Source organism: Fringilla coelebs (genome assembly GCF_963513975.1).
Source record: "Fringilla coelebs genome assembly, chromosome: 15".
NCBI lineage: Eukaryota > Metazoa > Chordata > Aves > Passeriformes > Fringillidae > Fringilla > Fringilla coelebs.
In genome coordinates this window covers 1290351-1309994 of record NC_140041.1, presented here as the reverse complement: position 1 = coordinate 1309994, position 19644 = coordinate 1290351, and the positions used below count along the sequence as shown (strand labels likewise).

The 19644-nt window shown below is 49.4% G+C and overlaps 1 protein-coding gene across 1 annotated transcript in view; it reads right to left on the bottom strand.

The window, feature by feature from the left end:
- Nucleotides 1–601: 601 nt before the first annotated feature.
- The window catches only part of FGF18 (fibroblast growth factor 18), a gene marked incomplete at its 5' end in the record, with an annotated part of 64344 nt that continues 45301 nt past the window's right edge, over nucleotides 602–19644 (bottom strand). Inside the window, 2 exons of the mRNA XM_084215659.1 lie at nucleotides 602–1439; nucleotides 16541–16647. Of these exons, the coding sequence (XP_084071785.1) occupies nucleotides 1173–1439; nucleotides 16541–16647 (374 nt within the window). The 3' untranslated portion in view covers nucleotides 602–1172. The remainder of the gene's footprint in view (nucleotides 1440–16540; nucleotides 16648–19644) is intronic.

The following is a 19644-nucleotide window of genomic DNA, read 5'->3' as shown; positions in this document are numbered from 1 at the left end:
GAATTAAACAGCTGAAAGCAAGAGCCCCTCTAAAAGCTCTAATGAAGGAAACACAAGCCACACATAAGTATGTGTTAATGCAGTCAGATACTCATTTTCCAGTTTACTTTCTGCTTGGCCACAGGTTTAGGAAATATTATTTGGACTGCAAGGTATCAAATGTGCTGCTCTTGAAAAACGCTGGTGTGGATTCCCTCACACTCAGCCCACCATCACCCCACTGAGACTCTTCCTTGTGGCAACAACCAGGGAGGAAGAGGAAGACGGTATTAAGGAACAGGAGGAACTACAGAATCAGCAATGAAGTTTATAGTGGGGAAACTGCCCCGAACATTTCCTGCTGGCCTCACATAAAGGATAAATATGCATTTAAAAACCACTACTCAGGGAGGGGAAAGAAGTGTGAACAGCAAAAAAAAAATGTACATATGTTTTAAATAATTTTTTTAATTGTTGAGGCAGTAATACTTGGTTCATGGAACTGCAATATACAGAGAGATGAAATAAATAGCTTATATATATATAATATATATAATATAGCTGGTTTTAAAATATTCCCTTATCATTGGTGTACTAGGTCATCTTGTAGTCACTTGAATGTAGTTAGCAGCATTCTCCAGAAGTGAGCGGGATGCAGGATCACGCAGCCGTGACTCCCAATGTCGTCAGGAGGGTTAGAGGGTCGGTGCGCCGAGAGCTCCACGGGCTCGTCCCTGCAGCCGCCGCCTGTCCTGGCCGGCGGGCAGCAGGCAATAAATAGATTACTGCAACCGGCACTTGGCAGGGCAGGGTCTCAGTAACTTTGGGAAGGAACTTTGGTTTTCTTTGGTTTTATTTATTTATTTTTAATTTTTTTTTTTTCCCTCTGGGGATATGCTTGAGAAGTTGTCCTTTCCAAAAAAAGCAAAAGAAGCACCTGTGTGTCATCAACAACGAGAAGTCAATTTAAATAGAGCAGTTAATTTCATTTTTCAAGTCACAATAAATCCCGAACAGCTTTCCCCAGCATTTGCCATCTAGTCTTTTATTAATTTTTTTTATTTTTATTTTTTTTAAACACAATGTACAAAAATAGAGCTTCTTCCTTATTTTTAATGTAAAAATATTCCTCTGGTGCAGTTTTTTTTTTTTCTTTTTGTGGTTTCTTATTGTGACACTATTTTTGTCTGTTTTTAGCTGGGGTTGGTGGGTCGTATTCTCTTAGTCCTCTTGGTGACTGTTGTGTACTTGAAAGGTTTCTGTATTTCCATTTGCCCCTTTGGGTATCTCTTCATAAAGTGTACATCCTGCTGGTTTTCCCGGGTCTTGGGCCCTTTCCGTGGCCTCCCTTTTTTGGTGAATCCAACATACCAGCCTGAATATTTTGCAGACATCAGTGCCGTGTAGTTGTTTTCTAAGACTTTTTCAATGAAGACACACTCCTTACTGGTGCCATCAGGCTGAAAAAGGAAAAAAAAAAAAAAAGAAAAAATAAATAATCCAAATGCAAGCTCAATGACCAAAACCCAATTTGGCATAAATAAAATCATCACATCTGGACCTCTTTTTTGGTTCAAACATTCTTAATAAGAGCCATAACAAGCATCAGCTAAAATCTTTTTTTTTTTTTAAGCATGAAAGCGTGAGGTCATAATTTCTTTTTTTTAAATGCTCTTATCCAAGGGGAGAAAAATTTTTCAAAGACAACACTTAAGTTTATCCAGTCCAGCGCCTTCAACTGCAAGCAAAGCAAGACATCCAGCTTTGCTTTTTTCCCTTAGGGAGAGAGGATGAATTGAATTCATGCCAGGGAAACAACATACTTAGTCAGAAAAAACCAAACCCCAGAATCTCACATGGCCCAAAAAACAGCATTTCTCCTTCTACCCCTCACTCCTGAAATACTTCATGGGCTTTCACCCACAACTACCTAAATCCCACTAAAATTATGACAAGCTTCAGTCTAAGCCTCCACAGCAATTTGAAAACTCTCCCCCATGTGATCCCAGGGCAGCCCCTGGCAGATGGACCACACATGGTGCTCCAGGGGTGCTGAAGCCACTGGGGGTCCCCGGGACCCTGGAGAGCCCTGAAGCCAAACTGGGCTCAGCTCAGCCTGGAGATCCTACTAGATCCAGAACTGGGCTTTGAACATGGCAGAAGAAGGATCTCTGCATTCAGGACTCTCACCCAGCACAGGCAGTACTGGAGGGAGTGACAGCATCACACAACTGCATCTTCAAGTCCTTGAGCACAAAGGAAATTCTTCCCACCCATAACCTTCTGCCAGAAAACATTTTGACCTTTAATTGCTGAGTTATTGGTGCTATACCCTAGAATGTCACATGATTTGTGTATTAGAACATGTTCAGGAGTAGATACAGGACAAGTAGATATAAACCATCGCACAGGACTTCATTTAAAGCTCAGCAAAGTCAAAGGAAGGATTTCCATCATAGCCCACTTCAGCTTCCCACTGATATCAGATGAGTTTTTTGGAACTGCAGACCTACCTATACTACTATGAAACCCTGCCGACCCAAACTAAACACTGTCAGACCCTCTCAGTCTTTACCCATCATATCCTGGGGGGCAGGGAAGCCGCAGCAGCGCCAGCTGCTCAGCCCCCAGCCCTGGCTCTGCTTAGGGGCTCCTCTGGGCACGAGGCTGGGGTGAGGAGCCTAACCCTGCACCATCCCTTCCCCAAGGTCACCATCCCTTCCCCAAGGACAGCTCAGCCTGTCCTTCCAGGGCAGCCACCCTGAAATGTGCTGCATAATCCCTGGGGAGTTTGCTGCAGTTTGTGGGAAGGGCAGGGGATCAGGGAACAGGAGGGAACCCCTCCGGGCCATGCTGCACAGGCTTCCCAGCACCCCGGAGCCCCGAACACCCATGACAGGGGAACCATCAGGCACCATGACCCAGGCTGGAGGCAGCAACAGAGGAAAGCCAGCATGGCTGGTCATCACCAGTCCCCAGGGCCAGCCATTCCTCCAGGACTGCATGCCTTTAGCAGAGCTTTGGTTCCATCTGCGTGACAGAAGGTGATGCTTGCCCTGAAGTCAGCACCGCACCCTCCTGCCTCAAGGTTTTCGGCACCAGGGAAGGTCTCATTAAGAGGGTGAGTTCTGGCAACTCTTCCAACAGTTCTGCTAATCCAGGGCCTGCACAGGGGCTCTGCCTTAGGACCAGCAGTCTCCGTCCAGGATAGGCACAAAGGTCCTCATTTACTATCCACAACTGGAAGCTCACAAACGCTTTAATGAACAGCAGAACTGGGCAAAGCTCAGTGATTCCAGTTCCTGGGGGTGTCATTCTCCAAGTCCTGGGTTTGATCAAAGCCACATGAGTGGCAAAGGGGCAAATCAGTCAACACCACAGGGTTCCACCAGATTTCAATGGGAAGCCATAAAACCAGCTCCAGGTTTCTCAGGGCCCAGCCTACTACAAACCCTTCCCCAGTGAGTAGAGAATTTTTAAACAATACCATGGCTGGGATTCAAATCCACCCAAACCCAGGTGCCTGTGAACCGACCGGATCCATACCGCAGGTAATTGGAAGGGTTGCTCCCCCCATGCTCGTGGGAAGGGACTGGATTTGAGCCCTGACCTTGTTGCTAGGAGAATTAAGGGTTTTTCATGCAATTTGGGAGGGTTCTGCTTCTACTGCAATGTCAGTTTTTCACGGAAAATGAAGACTGGAATGAAAAGAAAACATGTGTGTAGGAGGGGGGAACTTATTCTATTAATAACAAAAAAGTATTTACTTATACCTTCAAATTTGCCGACAGAGCCTAAGACGGAGACAGGAGGTGGAGGAATAACAAGGTGCAACTTCAGGCCAACCTCAGGGCTAATTTGAAGTAAACAAGGTGCATGAGATAAAATAACTTCGTTCTGGAAGAGGAAGAGCTAAATGGTTTGATAACATGAAATTACAGCAGCATTTACAAGTACCTAGAGATAAATCAGGATAAGGACCTCACTTCCCCAAACAGAGCATTCCTGTATGTGCTAAGACACGTCACAGACACACAAATTATTTTCAAATACTGACAAGATAATTTTACAGTTTCTTTTATGATCCCCAACCGGATAAATCATTCACACAAGTTACCTACACCATGAAGAACTGAAGAACCTATTAGGGGGAAAATCAATTTGTGAGGGTTTTTAGTAATTTTTAAACATCAGGTGCCCAACATTTAAAATTTAATCAGTTCCCTACTTAAGCCATAGCAAAACACTCCTTGGGTCTGTCAGCCATCCCCTCACTCCTCCAAAGAGAGGGGGGTGAAAGAGAAAAGGGAGACAGCTTTGGCCAAGCCTCACGCCCTGCTCCAACCACAGGCTCACCCTTCTCCAGGAGCTCCTGGTGCAACCGACCCAGGGCTGCACCCTCTGTCACCAACGCAACTGGGAGCTGCTGCCAAGGCACATTTCATACACACTGCGCTGGCAGGGATGTGCTCTGCACAGCACTCACCCTCCAAAACAGGAGCTTTGTGTTTTCAACTGATTCTTGACAATACAGAAATTCTTGAAAGCCTCAGAGCTGCACAGGGGCTGTCTGGTCCAGTGTAATGGCCTGGCCACAGGACAGAGGAAGTCTCCCACCCAGCCCCACATCCCTGTCCCCTCCACAGCGGGAATGAGGGCTTCCTGTGTCCCTCATGTGCCCCACTTTTGTGCTCCTGCCTTTTGGCCTCACCATCCCACTGGCAGCAGCTCCAGCCACGCTCCCTGCTCAGAGCAGGACACAGCAGAGGCACAACCCTGCTCCTGCAAAGGCTCTCTGCAAGTCAGAGACCAAATTGTTGGTGTTGGCCCAGGGGCTGCTCCCTGGCCATGCAACAAGGCCATGCCACCTCGCAGGTCAGCTCTTTGCAGAGAAATCATTCAGAGCATGTTTTTGTTTAAACACAGCCCAAGAACTTTGGGAAGACGTGGTATCTGTTAGCCAAATTTCTGATAAATGCCTTATGAAATGCCTGATCTAAACGCCACCTTGCAGGGGAAGCTCTGGGGCGCAGCCCAGGTGTGTGCAGAGCGAGGGAAAGCCCAGCCTGAGCAGCACCACGGGTCGGCTCCGGCAGAGCATCTCCTGGAACAAGATGGAGAGCAGCCCCGCTGGCAGCGGATCAGTGCCCAGCCCAGGCAGGGACCTGAGTGGTGCCAGAGTTTTTACAGAGCAGGGTTAGAGCAGCAGCAGCCCGGGCTCACCCCACAGCAAGGCGTTCGAGGAGAGTTTCGGCACCGTGAGCCGGCTCCAGCCCGCGCGGCTGAGCGCAGCCGGGCCGAGGGGCCGAGCACACGGGGCTCACCGAGCAGCGGCCCCCGATTGTTTGTGCAGAGCATTTGGCGAGGGGCTCTCCAGTCTTAAACGTGAAACATGTTGAACTGACACTAAAGCAGAATTAAGTGCCAAAGCATTTGCTGCTTCTACAATTACACTCTGGAGCGCTTTGGTGCTCCTGCTCTCCTTTTTATGACCCAACTTGGTCTTATTGTAGTTTGGCTTTCTCGTTTTAAGTTCTCCAAATGGAAAGGATCAAAGAGCTCTTTGTTGTCGTAGCAGGAGCGCTCCTCGGAGCGAGGCATTCCTGCCACGAACAGCTTGCAGCTCAGGGGGAATTCGCGGCCGCTCTGTGCCACCAGCCCGAGCCAAGGCATCAGCAGGTGCAGCAGCCGCCCCCGCCCCCCCGCAGCCGGCCCGCCGAGCCACCTGAGCGGCTCTTTATGGCACACCCAGCCCAGGGCAGCTTTTCTCATTTACGCTTCACAAATCTGGCGCAGTGGGCACCGGGAAATCCAAACTTCCCTCGGCTTTCACAGCAACAATGAGCTCGCGGCAGCAGCTCAGGTAACAGCGAGGAGCGGGGAGAGAAGCCTCCAGGACGGAAAAGTTTCTCTGTGTGCAAAGATCGGGGCACAAATTAAGCTGTTGTTAGCTAAGCTTAGGTTAAAACACTTCCCCTCCTCGAGCGCTGCAGTAATTAGGAGCTCTCTGGGTGAGCGACTGGTAATGTGCTGCAAAGAACAAAAAGCCCCAAACACCACCAAACACGTCCGTGACATCCCAGAAATGCCGGCTTGGCACAGGGCACAGAGAGTCTCAGCACTCTAAGGGAGAGGAGGCTGAGTCTCTGTTTAATTATCACCTTTTTGCCAGCTCAGCCCCCAGGCTCAAAGTCAAACTGGTGACAGCAGCCCTCCGTACAATGGAGAGCATCTCCCTCTGCGAGGGAAGCAAGCCCCCGCCTCCCAAAAATCCTGGAGCAGGGAAAGCTACCACTCAAGCAAAAGGTTTGCAAGAGGTGCACGCACACAGGCTTTTTCAAGGAAAACCGCTAAAAAGGGACCCTTCCTGCACCCATCCTTCTCTCCCCCTCCACAGACGGACGGACAGACAGACAGAAGGGGTTCCCAAGCCCTGGCACCCCACCGTGCTGGTTTTTATGCTACCCTCAGGTGTGAGGCACACCCACTGAGCTCAGCAATCATTTCAAAGGGCTGCTGAAATTCCCTCGGACACTGACACCGTTAGATTCACCCATTGCATTACACAGATGAAATCCCGCCCTGTCTCCTAAATTTCACAGCAGTGACAGCAGGGAAGGCTTGGGTTTCCAGGAGCAGCACGGCTCAGCACTCCCGTGAGCTGCTCCTGAAGGATGCCCAGCTGAGGACCCAGGGCTGGTGCCCCAAACACCACTGATAACCCCTGGCAGCTCCAGAGCTGCTCCCCCAGCAGTGCCCAGAGACGTGAGGCGTTCAGAAAGTTCCTTCTCTGCAGTTTTGCACAAGCTAAGCTCAAAGCCAGAGGGCCAATGCTCGGAGCCTCCTGTAGACTCACTCCACATGGCTTGGAAAACCCCAGGTGGAAGGAGGCAATACAGGAGCTGCGTTAACGGCACAGCTTTTAGCACTGCCCTTCTCCCCCTTCACACACACACAAACACACACACAGACAACCTTCTAAAGGCAGGTCAGAAAACACGATGGGGAGGTGAGCAAAGCCCTGCCGGAGCCCAGAGCTCTGGGGTGGCAGAACCTGCTTGCTCACGGCAGTGAGCCGGAGTGCTCAGCCATCCCCTGCACTTTATGGGCATTATTGGGACAGATCCATCAGCAGCATCCTGATGCTCAGCATCTTGGATTTATGACAAGGCATCCTGACCACAGAGACACCTCTTGACCCAAATGCACATTCCTGCTCCTAGAGCAGGCTGTAAATCAGGGAAGCTGCATCCATAACTGCCAAGAGTCACTCAGCCTCATGCACGTTTCCTCCAGCTCTCTGCCCTCTGAACCTGCACAATCCTCCAAGGAAAATACTTAGGAGTCATGATGGGCAGTTCAATAAAAGTGTCTGCCAGCACAGCAGAGAGGTTAATTATGTATACAGGACATCTAAGTGCACTCACGAGGCAGGGAAGTAACACAAAACCGCGCGGAGGAGATGCTCCGTGGAGGGCACATCTCCCTCCTGAGGCCCTGTTCCAAAGCAGCCCTGCCCATGTTTGCCCCCAACTGCCCCCATGTGCTGGGAACACCCCATCCCTCCCGAAAACAGGCAGAAAGGGCACGGTCCTGCATGTGTGGGTCAGGACATGCAGGCTTGGCAGAGCCCTGTGCCTGTCTGTGCCAGGCACTAGCTGCAGGAACCGAGGAAGGAAGAGAACAATTTAAAATTTTTCTTTCCTTCCACCTTCCATTCCAAAATTTCCCTTTTCTAACTAAGTTCAGTAATCCTCACAGTGCCCTGGGAGAGCTCTCTGTCACAGGATAAACAGGAGGACACAGATTAAAGGAGTCTCTGTGGGCTGGACCAGCACGGCTGGGGTTACACCAGGACAGGCCTCCTCACCTGCTCCTTCCGTCACTGCCACGGCTCCTGCCAACACTGCAGCAGGGTGGCCACAACATGAATTAGGGCAAACCAGGTGGCTTCACCTGGAAAGATGCACATTTGCTTGACAGACATTCCTAACTGCATCTCAGAGAGCTGCATGTACTTAATGAGGAAAAATATCAACTGCTTTTACAATTAACTGTATAAAACCAAGAGAAAATTTAGGAAACTTAAGTCAAAACTGCAGGTTCCCTGGAGCAGGAAGCTGTTGCTCCTCAGGAGGTCTGAATGCCCAGGCAGGTTTCAGATGTGATATCTCAGCAGATCTATGGCATCTCCCATTATCTGCACCCACCAGGTCCAGTTCCATGGAAGCTGGGTTGCTGCACGTGCTAAGGGATAGGAAGGTGTTTTTACCCCTCCGTACAAAGCACAACCTGCTGCTGAAGGGCTCTGCTGGGCTTTGCTGGGGGCTCTTTTCCAGCAGTCATTTCCAGCCTCCACAGGCCAGTCCTGAACTTTCTATAAAAGCCATCTAAGAGCAGCAGCATATTTCATGTAGGCTTCAATTCAATACATAATTGTAGCAAGGTGGGGGTCACTCTTCTCCCTGGGAACAAGTGACAGGATGAGAGGACAGAGACTCAGGTGTGGGGGAGATTCAGGCTGGACATCAGGTGGAATTTGTTAAACATGAGGGGCTGCCCATGGAGGTAGAGTCCCCAGCCCTGGAGGTATCAAAGGAAGGCCTGGAGGTGGCACGCAGTGCTCTGGGCTGGGGACAAGGTGGGCACTGGGCACAGCTTGGACTCAGAGGTCTGGGAGGGCTTTTCCAACCTCAGTGATTCTGTGATACAGAGAGTTGTGCCACTACAGGAAACACTTTCTTAAAAATTGGTTTAAAACCCATGTGTAGATGATGAGTGGAGCAGGATAAGAAGACTAGAACAGTTGCTGACCTCACAGCAAGTTGTCTATGTCCCAGATTTGTTCACATTTAACAAACATGCACACCTACTGTAAGTTATCATTTCAAACAAATGCAATCTCATCCAGCCAAGATTCCAGTAGTGACACCACTTTCCCCGGAGCAAGCTTTAATGGGGGGAATTTAGAACCAGAAAGGTGATTGTTTGTATGCAGGATGGCATTAGTTCTCTTCATGTCAAGTTATATTACTAAGAAAAGAGAGAAATCCATCATCAAATCAAGTGCCATCCATAAAAAATTATCATCTTGATTTGTTCCAGCCTGTGAGTGACCAACTTCCATCCCTATACAACAAATGCAAGGCTTGAGACTTGTCCTCCCTTGGGAAAGCTTCGTATCTTTGGGTACCCAAAAGACAAGAGGATCTCAAGAACAAAAATGTATTTAAGCAGGATCTACTTTTCTTGGACCTTAAATATAGTTCTGTAATGTCATATCAAATAGACTCTATTTTGCTACTGTTAGAGCACAGGTTTTATTCTCCACTGCAAAATTAGCATGTTTTCTCACCTCCTCTCCAAAACCAAACTGCAAGCCAAGGAGAAACAGTCCTTGAGGAGCAGGAGTCCCCTGAACATGATCTCAGCTGCACCCATTTGAGAGAGACAAGACTGCACTGCTTCCTTCCTTCTTGCAGTGAAATACATCAGTGTATTTGCTAAGTAGTGCATAGAAGGAACATCACCCTCAGCTTAAGAGATGCTCAAGACCAACAAAAAATTGCACTTAGGAGATGAAATGCTGTGAGGAAAGCAATTAAATCCAACTTGATAACTGTCAGCACAAGATGCATTCAGCAGCACACCCTCTCACCCAGACAAGACAAGGCATGACCAGGGCTCAGGGATCCCCATCAGTAATTTTAATTAACATTAAACCTTAGGGAACTGAAATAGTCCAACAGGACACACAGCTGCAGCCACCACAAAACAGGGGACAGGAGGTCAGCAGCTTTATGGTGACACTTGCTTCCTGAAGACAGCAAGGATTAAATTAAATTATCACACAGCTTTCAAGAAGATGGTTTTCTTTCCTGGAAGGGGATGGACACCTTCCAGCCATGGGATAAGGAAAAGATTCAGAGGTCAAGCTTACAAGCTTGGGCTGCAAGTGAACCTTGACTTTGCAAAGCTTAGTCTGAGAGAACTGGGGCTACTTAGAAACATCCAAAGGAAACATGACATTCCCTAAAGAGAAAACACAGAAAACCTGTAGATGTGTTACACAGCTCTCTGGTGCCCTGTCACAGCCAGGACATACAATGCTCACATCCTCAGCAGAGTACCTGTGAACCCTTACCATAAAAATAATACTAGGAAGATTTTTTTTTTTTTTAATAAAAGGACCATTTGCTTTATTTCAGAGCAAACACTGTGCTGAGAAGCTTAAGTTAACTGGAGATGTTCACATATAGATAAAAGGTGACTTTCACATATTTTGGTGCCCAAAACTGCCCCAGCACTGGGGGTGAGGCTGTCCCAGCCCACAGCACAGCTGGACAATCCCTCCCTGGGCAGGCCTGCTGTCCCCAGGACAGGGATGTCCCCCCTGGCTCCAGGGCACTGCTGACTCATGTTCAACTGGCCATGGACCAGGATCCCCAGGTCCCTTCCTGCAGCTCATCTCCAGCTTCCCAATGATGTTTGGGGTCTAGAATGGAGGAGGGTGATTTAGCTTCCACTTCCACTTTTAATTTCATGAGAATCTCAGCTTCTAAATTTTCAGAAAAACAATTCAAAAATTTTTCCACAGGTTGCAGGGAAAAAAGCCTGATCAGGTAAATGCAGAAGATTCTGATGGCCCAACCAAAATAAAAGTGGTTTTGTCATCTCATTGCTTTTGAGACCTTTGCAATCCTGCCGGATCAGATCTCCCTGTCCAAAGTATGGCAATGTCCAAAGCTGCTTGGCTTCAGGATCCAGTCCATGTGTTTATTTGGATGACTTAAACTAAAAAAAAAAAAAATCTCACATGAGAGCGAAGACCAGACTGCAGTTCCAAACAAGATCTGAACGAGACCCAGCGAAAGCCATGTCAAGTTCTGCTTTCGCCTTAGATGCCAAGTTGGAATGTTTTATGCCTGAGCATGTCACAGAGAGATCCACAAAACACGTGCTATAAAACCTGACACCCTACCAATCCTGCTCATGTTTATGTTGCAAATTCAGCATTCAAAATTGTTAGGTTTTACAAGCCCCTTTCAAGCAACCCGAAAACTGTGCAACTCCTGCAAAAGTTCTGGATAAGCATCAAACTCCAGTGAAACTTAAGAGTTCTGCCCCAAATCCAAGATGCAGTTAGGTGTGGTTTTAAATATACAAGCTGAGGAGGGCAAACACCTCATGTACTGCACCAGAGTTCCAAACTGCAACCCCAGGGTGCCCGTGCCTTCTCCACACACCTCCTGGCACCTTTGCAGCACCCCTGGCTGCCAGGATGGCCCTGGCACAGCAGGCAGCACTGGCACCCAAATGTCACACAGGACTGGGGCATGTGGAGGGCACCAGGCTCGGGGCTCATCCTGGAGTGTCCTCACCTCAGCCCCCAGGCCTGCAATGAGGGACTGGTTCTCCACCAGCAGCTTTTCAAAGACAGCTTTTCAAGAAAGCTTAACCTCACTCTCAACCAAAGCCAACCGATAAAAACCTGCTCCAGGTACAGCAGAAAGGCTTTGGAGGATCCCCTGGTGTCTCCCACCTAGGTGAGTCTCCTTCCCTACAAAGGGAGGCTCCTGCTGAAGCCTCCACAGCTACTCCTCCCATGGGGCCAGGGGAGTTTCAGAGGCCAAGAGCACATTGACAGGCCACGGTGGGCACCTTCAGTCTTTGATGCTGTCAAGAGTTTTTTTAGCCAACTTTCCTGACTAAACACACACATGCCTCAAGAAAACCCCTATTTTAAAGCTGTAATGTAAACAAGTCCAAATTATTACTATCCCCTAAAGGCTACTGCTGGCAGGCATCAGTGATAAAGCTCTGCCAGAGCAGTCTGGCATCTAGCAACAATTTGTTTGTTGTCCTGCAAAAATACAGAGAGCCTTGCCATATGGTATTAGCAACTTTCTGGTAACATTAAGAAATATATTGGCTTGGAAAGCAGTTATCACACCAACAAAAATGCTGTGTCTGAGAGGCAGGTCTCTGCGGCGAGTGGCACCAGCACAGCGGTGCTGGTCAGTGCTGAGAGAGGCACTGGTGGCCAGCCCGGCCGTGCCACCTCCTGTGCCCTGTAGCAATGACACAGCCCTGGCACAGTCAGGCTTTGGCTGGCACAGCTTTTGTTCAGGAGCTGGGCTGTGCCCGGGGACCAAAGCTCAGTGCTGCTCGTTGGAGCGCTGGGAGGGCCCCAGTGCTGCAGACATGGTGTCAGGGGACATATCCCCAAGAGGCACCCAAATGATCTGTCACCTGTCTGGAGCTCTGCCTCAGCCACCCAGCTGCCCACAGCTTCCAACCCTTCACCAAACAGCTTTTCCCCTCTGCTCCCATTCAGCTCAGAGAATGGAGGAATAAAATCAAACTCATTAAAATGCTTTTACAAAAATAATGCCCCTATATGCCCCAATACTACCATGATTTTGAGAGTGTGTGGGCACCAGATCACTGAGGATCTTTGAAAGAAGGTGAGAGTGTGAAGTACCCTCCCCACAGATACCAGCTGCAGCCTGAGCCCCAACATTGACCAGACTGCCTCATGCCACAGGGGGATGTCAGGGAACCTCCCTGGAGACAGTGCTGGGCTCAGGAGATGCTCTGCTCTGCTCCCCATGCAGCAGCCACCCACCCTGGCTGTGCCCAAAAGAAAGGCAGGCTCTGGTGATCCTTTGATGGTTCAGCTTCACACAGACCCCTGACTGCAAATGCTCTCCAGCCAGGGAATGGGACAGGGCAGGGAAAGGCAATCTCTGCAGCACCCTGCAGTTCTAGGGAGCTGGATGTGCTGTAAGGACAGGCTCAACAAGAGCAGCTGGAGCTCAGCTCAGGTAAGAGCCACCTGCCCCTCGCTCTGGGAGACTTCAGGGACTTAGCCTTGCCAGCCTTCAGCAAACACAAATGGCCTCATCTCAATGCATGAGATAAGAGAAGCTGAGGCAGAGAGAGAAACCACAGAAGGACTCCCCAGGAAAACTAGTTAGAAGCTCAAGAACTCCTCCAAAGAGACCATCAGCTCCTCTTTGCCTCTAACACTGAATTACTGCCAATATTCAGAGTTGTTGTGTTCTAGATGACTTGTCAAGAGTGGACAAGTCACATTGTACCTCTCCTTGGAAGAAGAACTTCACCTTTGAGTCCTCTTCCCCCTGTGTTTGTGAGAAGCCTGATATAAATAAACAGGTTTAATAATTCTTTTAAAGACAAAAAAGTTTCTCAGAAAAGCAGCTGGCATTCTTGTTCTGAATTTTCGTATTTTCATCTCTCTCTTTGTAGTGTGATTCCACCATAAAGCCTGGAGAAGAGAGGGCCCTAGGAAGAACTTATTGCAGCCTATCAGTATTTAAAAAAGGTGAAAGAAAGATGGGGACAAACCTTTCAGCAGGACCTGTGGCAGTAGAACAGGGAGTAATGGCTTTAATTAAAGAAGATAAATTTATACCAGATATAAAGAAGAAACTCTTTACTTTGAGGGCACTGCACAGGGTGCCCAGAGCAGCTGTGGCTGGCAGTGTCCCAGGCCAGGCTGGACACTGGGCCTTGGAGCAGCCTGGGACAGTGGAAGGTGTCCCTGCCATGGCAGGGGGTAGAACAGGATGAGTTTAAGGTCCTTTCCAACACAAAAAATTCTGTGATTTTATAATTTTATAAAGTTCAGTGGTCCACTGAAAACCTCAGGAAGACCAGAAAACTCAGGACCTACAATTTTTATGTAGCTCCAAAAAACCACGGTCAAAGAAACAGATGGGCAGAAGTAAAAAGAAATAAAATGAAATGTTTCTTGGGCCTTCTTCAAAACAACACCAAGAATCCACAAAAAACACACTCTGGTTTATTTTCCCCAGGTGCTGCTCACCTGTAACAGAGAAGTCACTGCTGTACAACACATCCCCTGTCTCGTTTTCCAAAGCATGATGGAGTGCCAGTGACCACAGCAGCTGCTGTTGAGTCAGGAGCCTCCCCAAACAGCTCTGAGCCCTTTGGTCACTGCTGCCTGTGAACAGACACAGCAGCACCTGAGAGAGGCAAAACCCCCAAGGTTTGGGGCTCCTGAGCAGGCTCCGTCAGAGGGCTCTGCTGGGAAACTCTGGTGGAGGTGCAATCATCAGAAATAAGGACACAAAGGCTGCTCTTCTTACCCCTGGGGGGTTAATCTGCTTCCCTGTAAGGTGGGGAAAGCCCTGTCCACCTCTGGAGCTCTTGTGTTCATCACCAGTTCCAGCTGAGAACAACAAACTGACCGTGGCCCTCTTTGGAGGTGATTATGGGACACAAAAGGGGCTAAATTCAAAGCAGGTTTTCGACTGGGGGGGATCCAAAACTGCTGAGCGAGGAGGAGAACAAAGCCAGATGGCATGTGCTGGTCTGGTTGGGGATTCTGCAGCGCAAGGCAACAGGAAACGAGCAGAGGAAAGGCCCGGGCTGGTCCCATGGCTCCTCTCCTGCCAAACGAACATGGGAGGACAACCATGGAACAATCCCTTCGTGGGCTTCATTCCCCTCCACCCCCAGACTGAACTTAAATATTTGTATAAGCCCAGGCGTAACTTTTATCTCATGTTTTCCTTGGGGTTTACTGGCTGTTTAGAGCATTCAGGCTAAAAAGCATTCCCTCAAACTCTTGCCACAAAGAGAGCTGAAACCCTGACACTAATTAAAACCACACTCTTTGGTATCAAGAAGACATGCTATTGTTTTCTTTTGTTGCTCGTGAGGAGCTGTTAATGTGGGCAACACGTCTGGAACATTTTCCTGCCCAGGGCTGAGTTCCCTCCGGCCCAGCTCGGCTGCTCTGGGAACTTGTCACAGGCTGGGCTGGGAGGGCAGCAGGATTTAGAAGAACAGACTTATTTATTCTTTGTAACAAAACATTTGCCAGCTTAACACCATGAAAAGCACATGGTGGGGGGGGCAGGGGGGGAGGTTTACCCTGCCTGAAAAGTGACAAGTGAAACAAGTGTCCTGCCTCAGTGCCAGTGGGCCAAATCAAGGGATGAGCCTTAAATATACACTCCATACAAATGTATGGTATGTTTGGAAAAACTGATGCTGAGTTTGCCAGGATGCTGCTGGACACTCCACTCAGAACAGGAAAGGCTGTGGGCTGCCCTGTGCCACTGCTGACCCACCTGGGGCAAGGTCTGCTGAAGAAAAAGGATTTTTCTAAGATTTTGTGCTTAGTTTACCCCACCTGAGTGCTTCTAAGATCTCCGTGACTGGTATCAGCACCTCATAAACATTAGCAACGTTATCCTTGCAACATTTCTGGGGAAAATGCTCAGAATATGGGGAAAATGCTATGATCACATTTAAAGGATGGAAAATTAACACACAGAAAAATCTAAAATAGGTTTGTGTCCAATGCAACCTTCAAAAGCATCCAACATGGTTTAAAACCAGTTAAAATCATTTCCCTGTCCAAGACCAAACAATGGGGTCTCATGCAGGGTGGCAACACAAGTGCAGGAAGCAGAGACAATTGGCTGCTTTGCTGCAGCCCTCCCAGAGTGCTGATTTCCATTTCTCCCTGATTTTAAGCAGTGCCCTGGATGCCTCCTGCCTCGGCAGGTAGCTCCAAAGCAGCTCAGGCACGGGGTCCTGGCTAGCAGCAAATAACCTGGGCTTAGCCTCCACAGAGCATCCCAACCCCAGGGAAGCACAAGTGGAAGAGGGATGGGTCCTCCAGGGAAGGCAGTGTCCCACAGGCGGCACTCCTGGGACCACAACAGTAAATAATTTTTCATCAGAGCCATTTGGTTTCTGGATTCTGTTTGGGAATATGGCTTTCACTGCCTTGACTAAAAACAAAATTCTGCTTCCCTTTTTCACAGACACAAAGATGCTGGATTTGAACTCCTGGCGGTGCAAAGTGAGTGCAGCTGAGGTTTGAAAGCTGGAATATTCTATTTGACATTTATTTTTTGGTGGCACTTCAGCTTTGCACAAGCCTCTGCCTGGTTAGCAAGCCTCAGCTTTTCCAGCAATAAAGAAGGACTGTGTGAATTACAAAAATACTACTTCAGCACACAAGTTGGGCTGAAGAGGGGAACAGACTGTAATTTGTTACATGCATCCCCCAATGTTCAGATTCCAGCCCTGGCTGTGCCATGCCAGTCCCTGGCTCCTGCTGGCAGGAAGGAGCTTTCTGCTGCCCAGCACGAACGACAGCACAGTGCTCTGCTTGCCCTTCTACTCTGGATTCTTCCCAAAAGGAATTCTGGGGGAAATTCATATTTAAATGTCCCCCCAAAGAATGATCAGGTGAGGAGGGTGCTGTGGAGGTGGCCATTGCCCTGGGATGCAGAGGTGACATCTCACATGAGGCACGACCCCGTGCACACCTGCAGCAGCACTGGAGAGCCCTGGGAGGCTGCAGGGCTCCTTTGGCAGCCTGGGGGAGCTCAGGAGAGCCCCGGGGAGAGCAAGAGCTGCCCTGCAAAGCCCACATCCCCCGTCCTGCTCCGCATCCGAGGCTGATGGACAAGGCTCAAACACATCAGTACAGCCTTGAGGAGGCGGCTCAAGGTGAACTCGGGTTACAGATGAATGAATGGGAAACACTTACCTTCCCCACTAGCTTGCCTTTCCTGTTCATGCAAAGGTAGAAATCTGTCTCCTTCCCTTTGATCCGGACTTGACTTCCAAAAGTGTCTGTTTCCACTAGAAGCTGGGCTTGGAAAGGAAGAAGAAAAGAAAGCCTTTACCAGTGTGGTCCCATAAAGGCACAGGGTGCAGAGCTGCCCAGAGCCCTGTCCCAGTGCCAGCTGAACCACACCCTGCCCGGGCACTCTGCAGGGCACAGCTCACGGCCCGGGGCAGGACTGACACCTCTCCCCTCACTCCCACACAGATCAATGCACTCCCTGCATTTAAAGCTGGTTTACCACAGAATAACCAACGCACGTGCGGGCTCCACCTGTCACACCAACCCCACTACCACCAGCAACATCAGCTCAGTGTTAATAGAACCAGAGAATTGCTTATGTTGGAAAAAACCTCTGAGATCATCAAGTCCAAAACTGTTCCTCCAGCACTGTTGTGGCCACCACTACACCCTGTCCCCAGGTGTCACATCTGCACGGCATTTAAACACCCCCAGGGATGGTGATCCACCACTGCCCTAGGCAGCCTGTTCAGATGACAACGCCCTCCTTCACGCTGCAGGAGGGTCACTGGAGGGTAAGAGCATGGATTTTATTCTCATGAAGATGGAAGATTAGCATGACGAGAAAGAAAATCCTTTCCCCACAGCCAGCAGCCTTCAAACACTGCACAGAAGTGGTTCAGCCACACGCTCCAGAGCAAAATATTGCAGTGACCTCCTGAAGGTCACCACAACAGCTAGCAGGGAGAAATTTGGCACTGCTTGTTCTGTCCGATGCACACCCACCCTGCACATGTCCTCCATGCCTTGTTGTGCATCCAGGAGGCCCCAGATTTCTTTCTGGCTGTCCAGACTGAGGTCTCCGGCTCTAGCTGGGAGAAATGAGGCCAATGTCAGTGCCTTGCTAGGTATGCCAGAGCTGGTTGGCAGCAGAAGCCAGGGTAGAGGACAGATTTCTGCTGCATCTCCATAAACCCCCTGCTCTGCCACAGCTATACCTGCAGAAGGGGCCAGGCTGCCACCCAGACAAGCAGCATGCCATCATCATCATCATCTCAAAAACCCAGACAGATCCAAATCCAGCCTTTTATTCCACCTCTAATCTAAACACAAATTCCAGTCATGCTCAAGATTCGGATTCCAGGAATTTCCCCAGAGAGGCAGGAAGAGGCAGACTGGACATTTTGGTTCAGATCCATCTCTGACATGGAGGAGGAGAAAGGAGACATGGTTGAAACACAATGCAAGAATGTGTGAGTGTCAGCAAGTGCAGCTCCACGCTCCTGCTCTGGAAATACTCATGCCTGTGAGTGCTGAGCCCCACTGTAGAAATACAGCTTTTGCCAAACTCTGGAGAATGTTTGATCTGTGCTGCAAAAAGTCACATTCTTTTTGGCATTCATATTTCAAACTTTAAAGCCCTCTAAGAGCAAATATGTTCATTGTAAGGATTTACCATGGGGATAGAAATAGGAGTTTGTTTCATTTAAACACATTAATATTTTTCCCACTTGTAAAGTCAGCTTTTGGCTTCTGCAGCAGTGCAAATATCACAAACCTTTAACTCACAAGGGCCCTAAACAATTTTCCCCTCACAGCTCAGTCACATCTGTAAGTTCAGGGGTTTCCAGTTACTAGCTGCTTACATTTATTTAGATCTATTTGTTAAATCTGTTATCACGGGGGATATTTAAATTATAACTTCTTTCTGACAGCAAGCGGGATAATGTCTGTATTACAGCAGGATATTACTTGCAACCATGCACAGATATGGATATGTATGGAAGTTTTTCAGAAACGCCTCATGGGTTTAGGTACCTGTGATGGAGAGCAGCCTGAAGCAACAACTGGGTGCTGTCCCCTCACCTGCCAGGGCAGTATCCACCCTGTGACCATTTCTGTGAGGAAGGGTCACTTCTGTGACCAGAAATAACCCCTCAAAGGAAGGATGTCAGGGTGAGCCAGCCGGGAGGGGGTGATGGCACAGGGCCAAGGCCGGCTCCTCCAGGGCAGCACCAGAGCACGGTGAGTGCCCACTGCCCCAGGAAGCTCAGGGAGCTGCTCAGGTGCAATGCAGCATTAACAGAGAGGGGAACAGCAAAGGTGGGACTGTCTGCCTTTCCAGAGGTGACTCTGAAAGGGCTTCTGCTCACACGAGCAGAGGATGGAGGCCAGCCTCAGAGCGGGAGTCCAGCAGCCAGCACATGAGCGAAGGGGGTGTGGAGCCAGCAAAGCCTGGTCCAGGAGCCGTGCCCGACACCCAGAGCACCGAGGAGCTGCCCACAGATGTGCAGTGGCCAAACCAGCCGGGCACCAGCCCTGCTGTGGGGCCAGCCAGCACAGGGTCAGCCGAGGGCTCCACACGGGCCAGAGCAGGAGAGCGCAGCTCCCGCTGAGCCGCGAGGCATTCCCTGCCCACTCCAGCCTGAGAGCAAAAAGCTGCTGAGAGTGACTCTGAGCATCAGATCCAGGCTCTGGCCGGCCAAAGGAGGAGCTAACACCGACAAAACCCTGCAGCAGGAGAGCCTGGTCCCGCGGGACAGGCGGCAGCTCCCACCCCTCTGACGCAGGTCCCCGTGGCAGCCCCAGCTCAGATGGACAAACACGGGGCACGCTGGCTCCTGCTCCCCACCCCCTCCCTCTGCAGCCAGTATGACTAATATCCAAGCTGATTTTAATTTGAAAAATATCACCTTAAAAAGATGCCGGTTCCCTGCTGTGAAAATTAAATCCATCTGGATGGAGTGATTTCAAATAATTAATCTAGGACTCCTTTGGCACCGCTACTAATTAAAATATGATACCTTCCTCCCCCTTTTTAAATAAAAAATTTAACTAAAGTTTAAAGATCTAATAAAATAATGTCATAATTTAGAACTAGATGGAAGTCACCTTTCCTGTGGGCTGCAGAGGTTACAGCAGCCTGAGATCCCTCCCAGGCAAGTGCCACGGCACAGCCCGAGCAACAGGGGATAAGCAGGCACCCAGTGAGACATTTGTGCTGGCAAAACAGCAGCATCCGTGCCAGGGCCCTGAGAGACAGCCCAAACGCCCAGGGACCACCC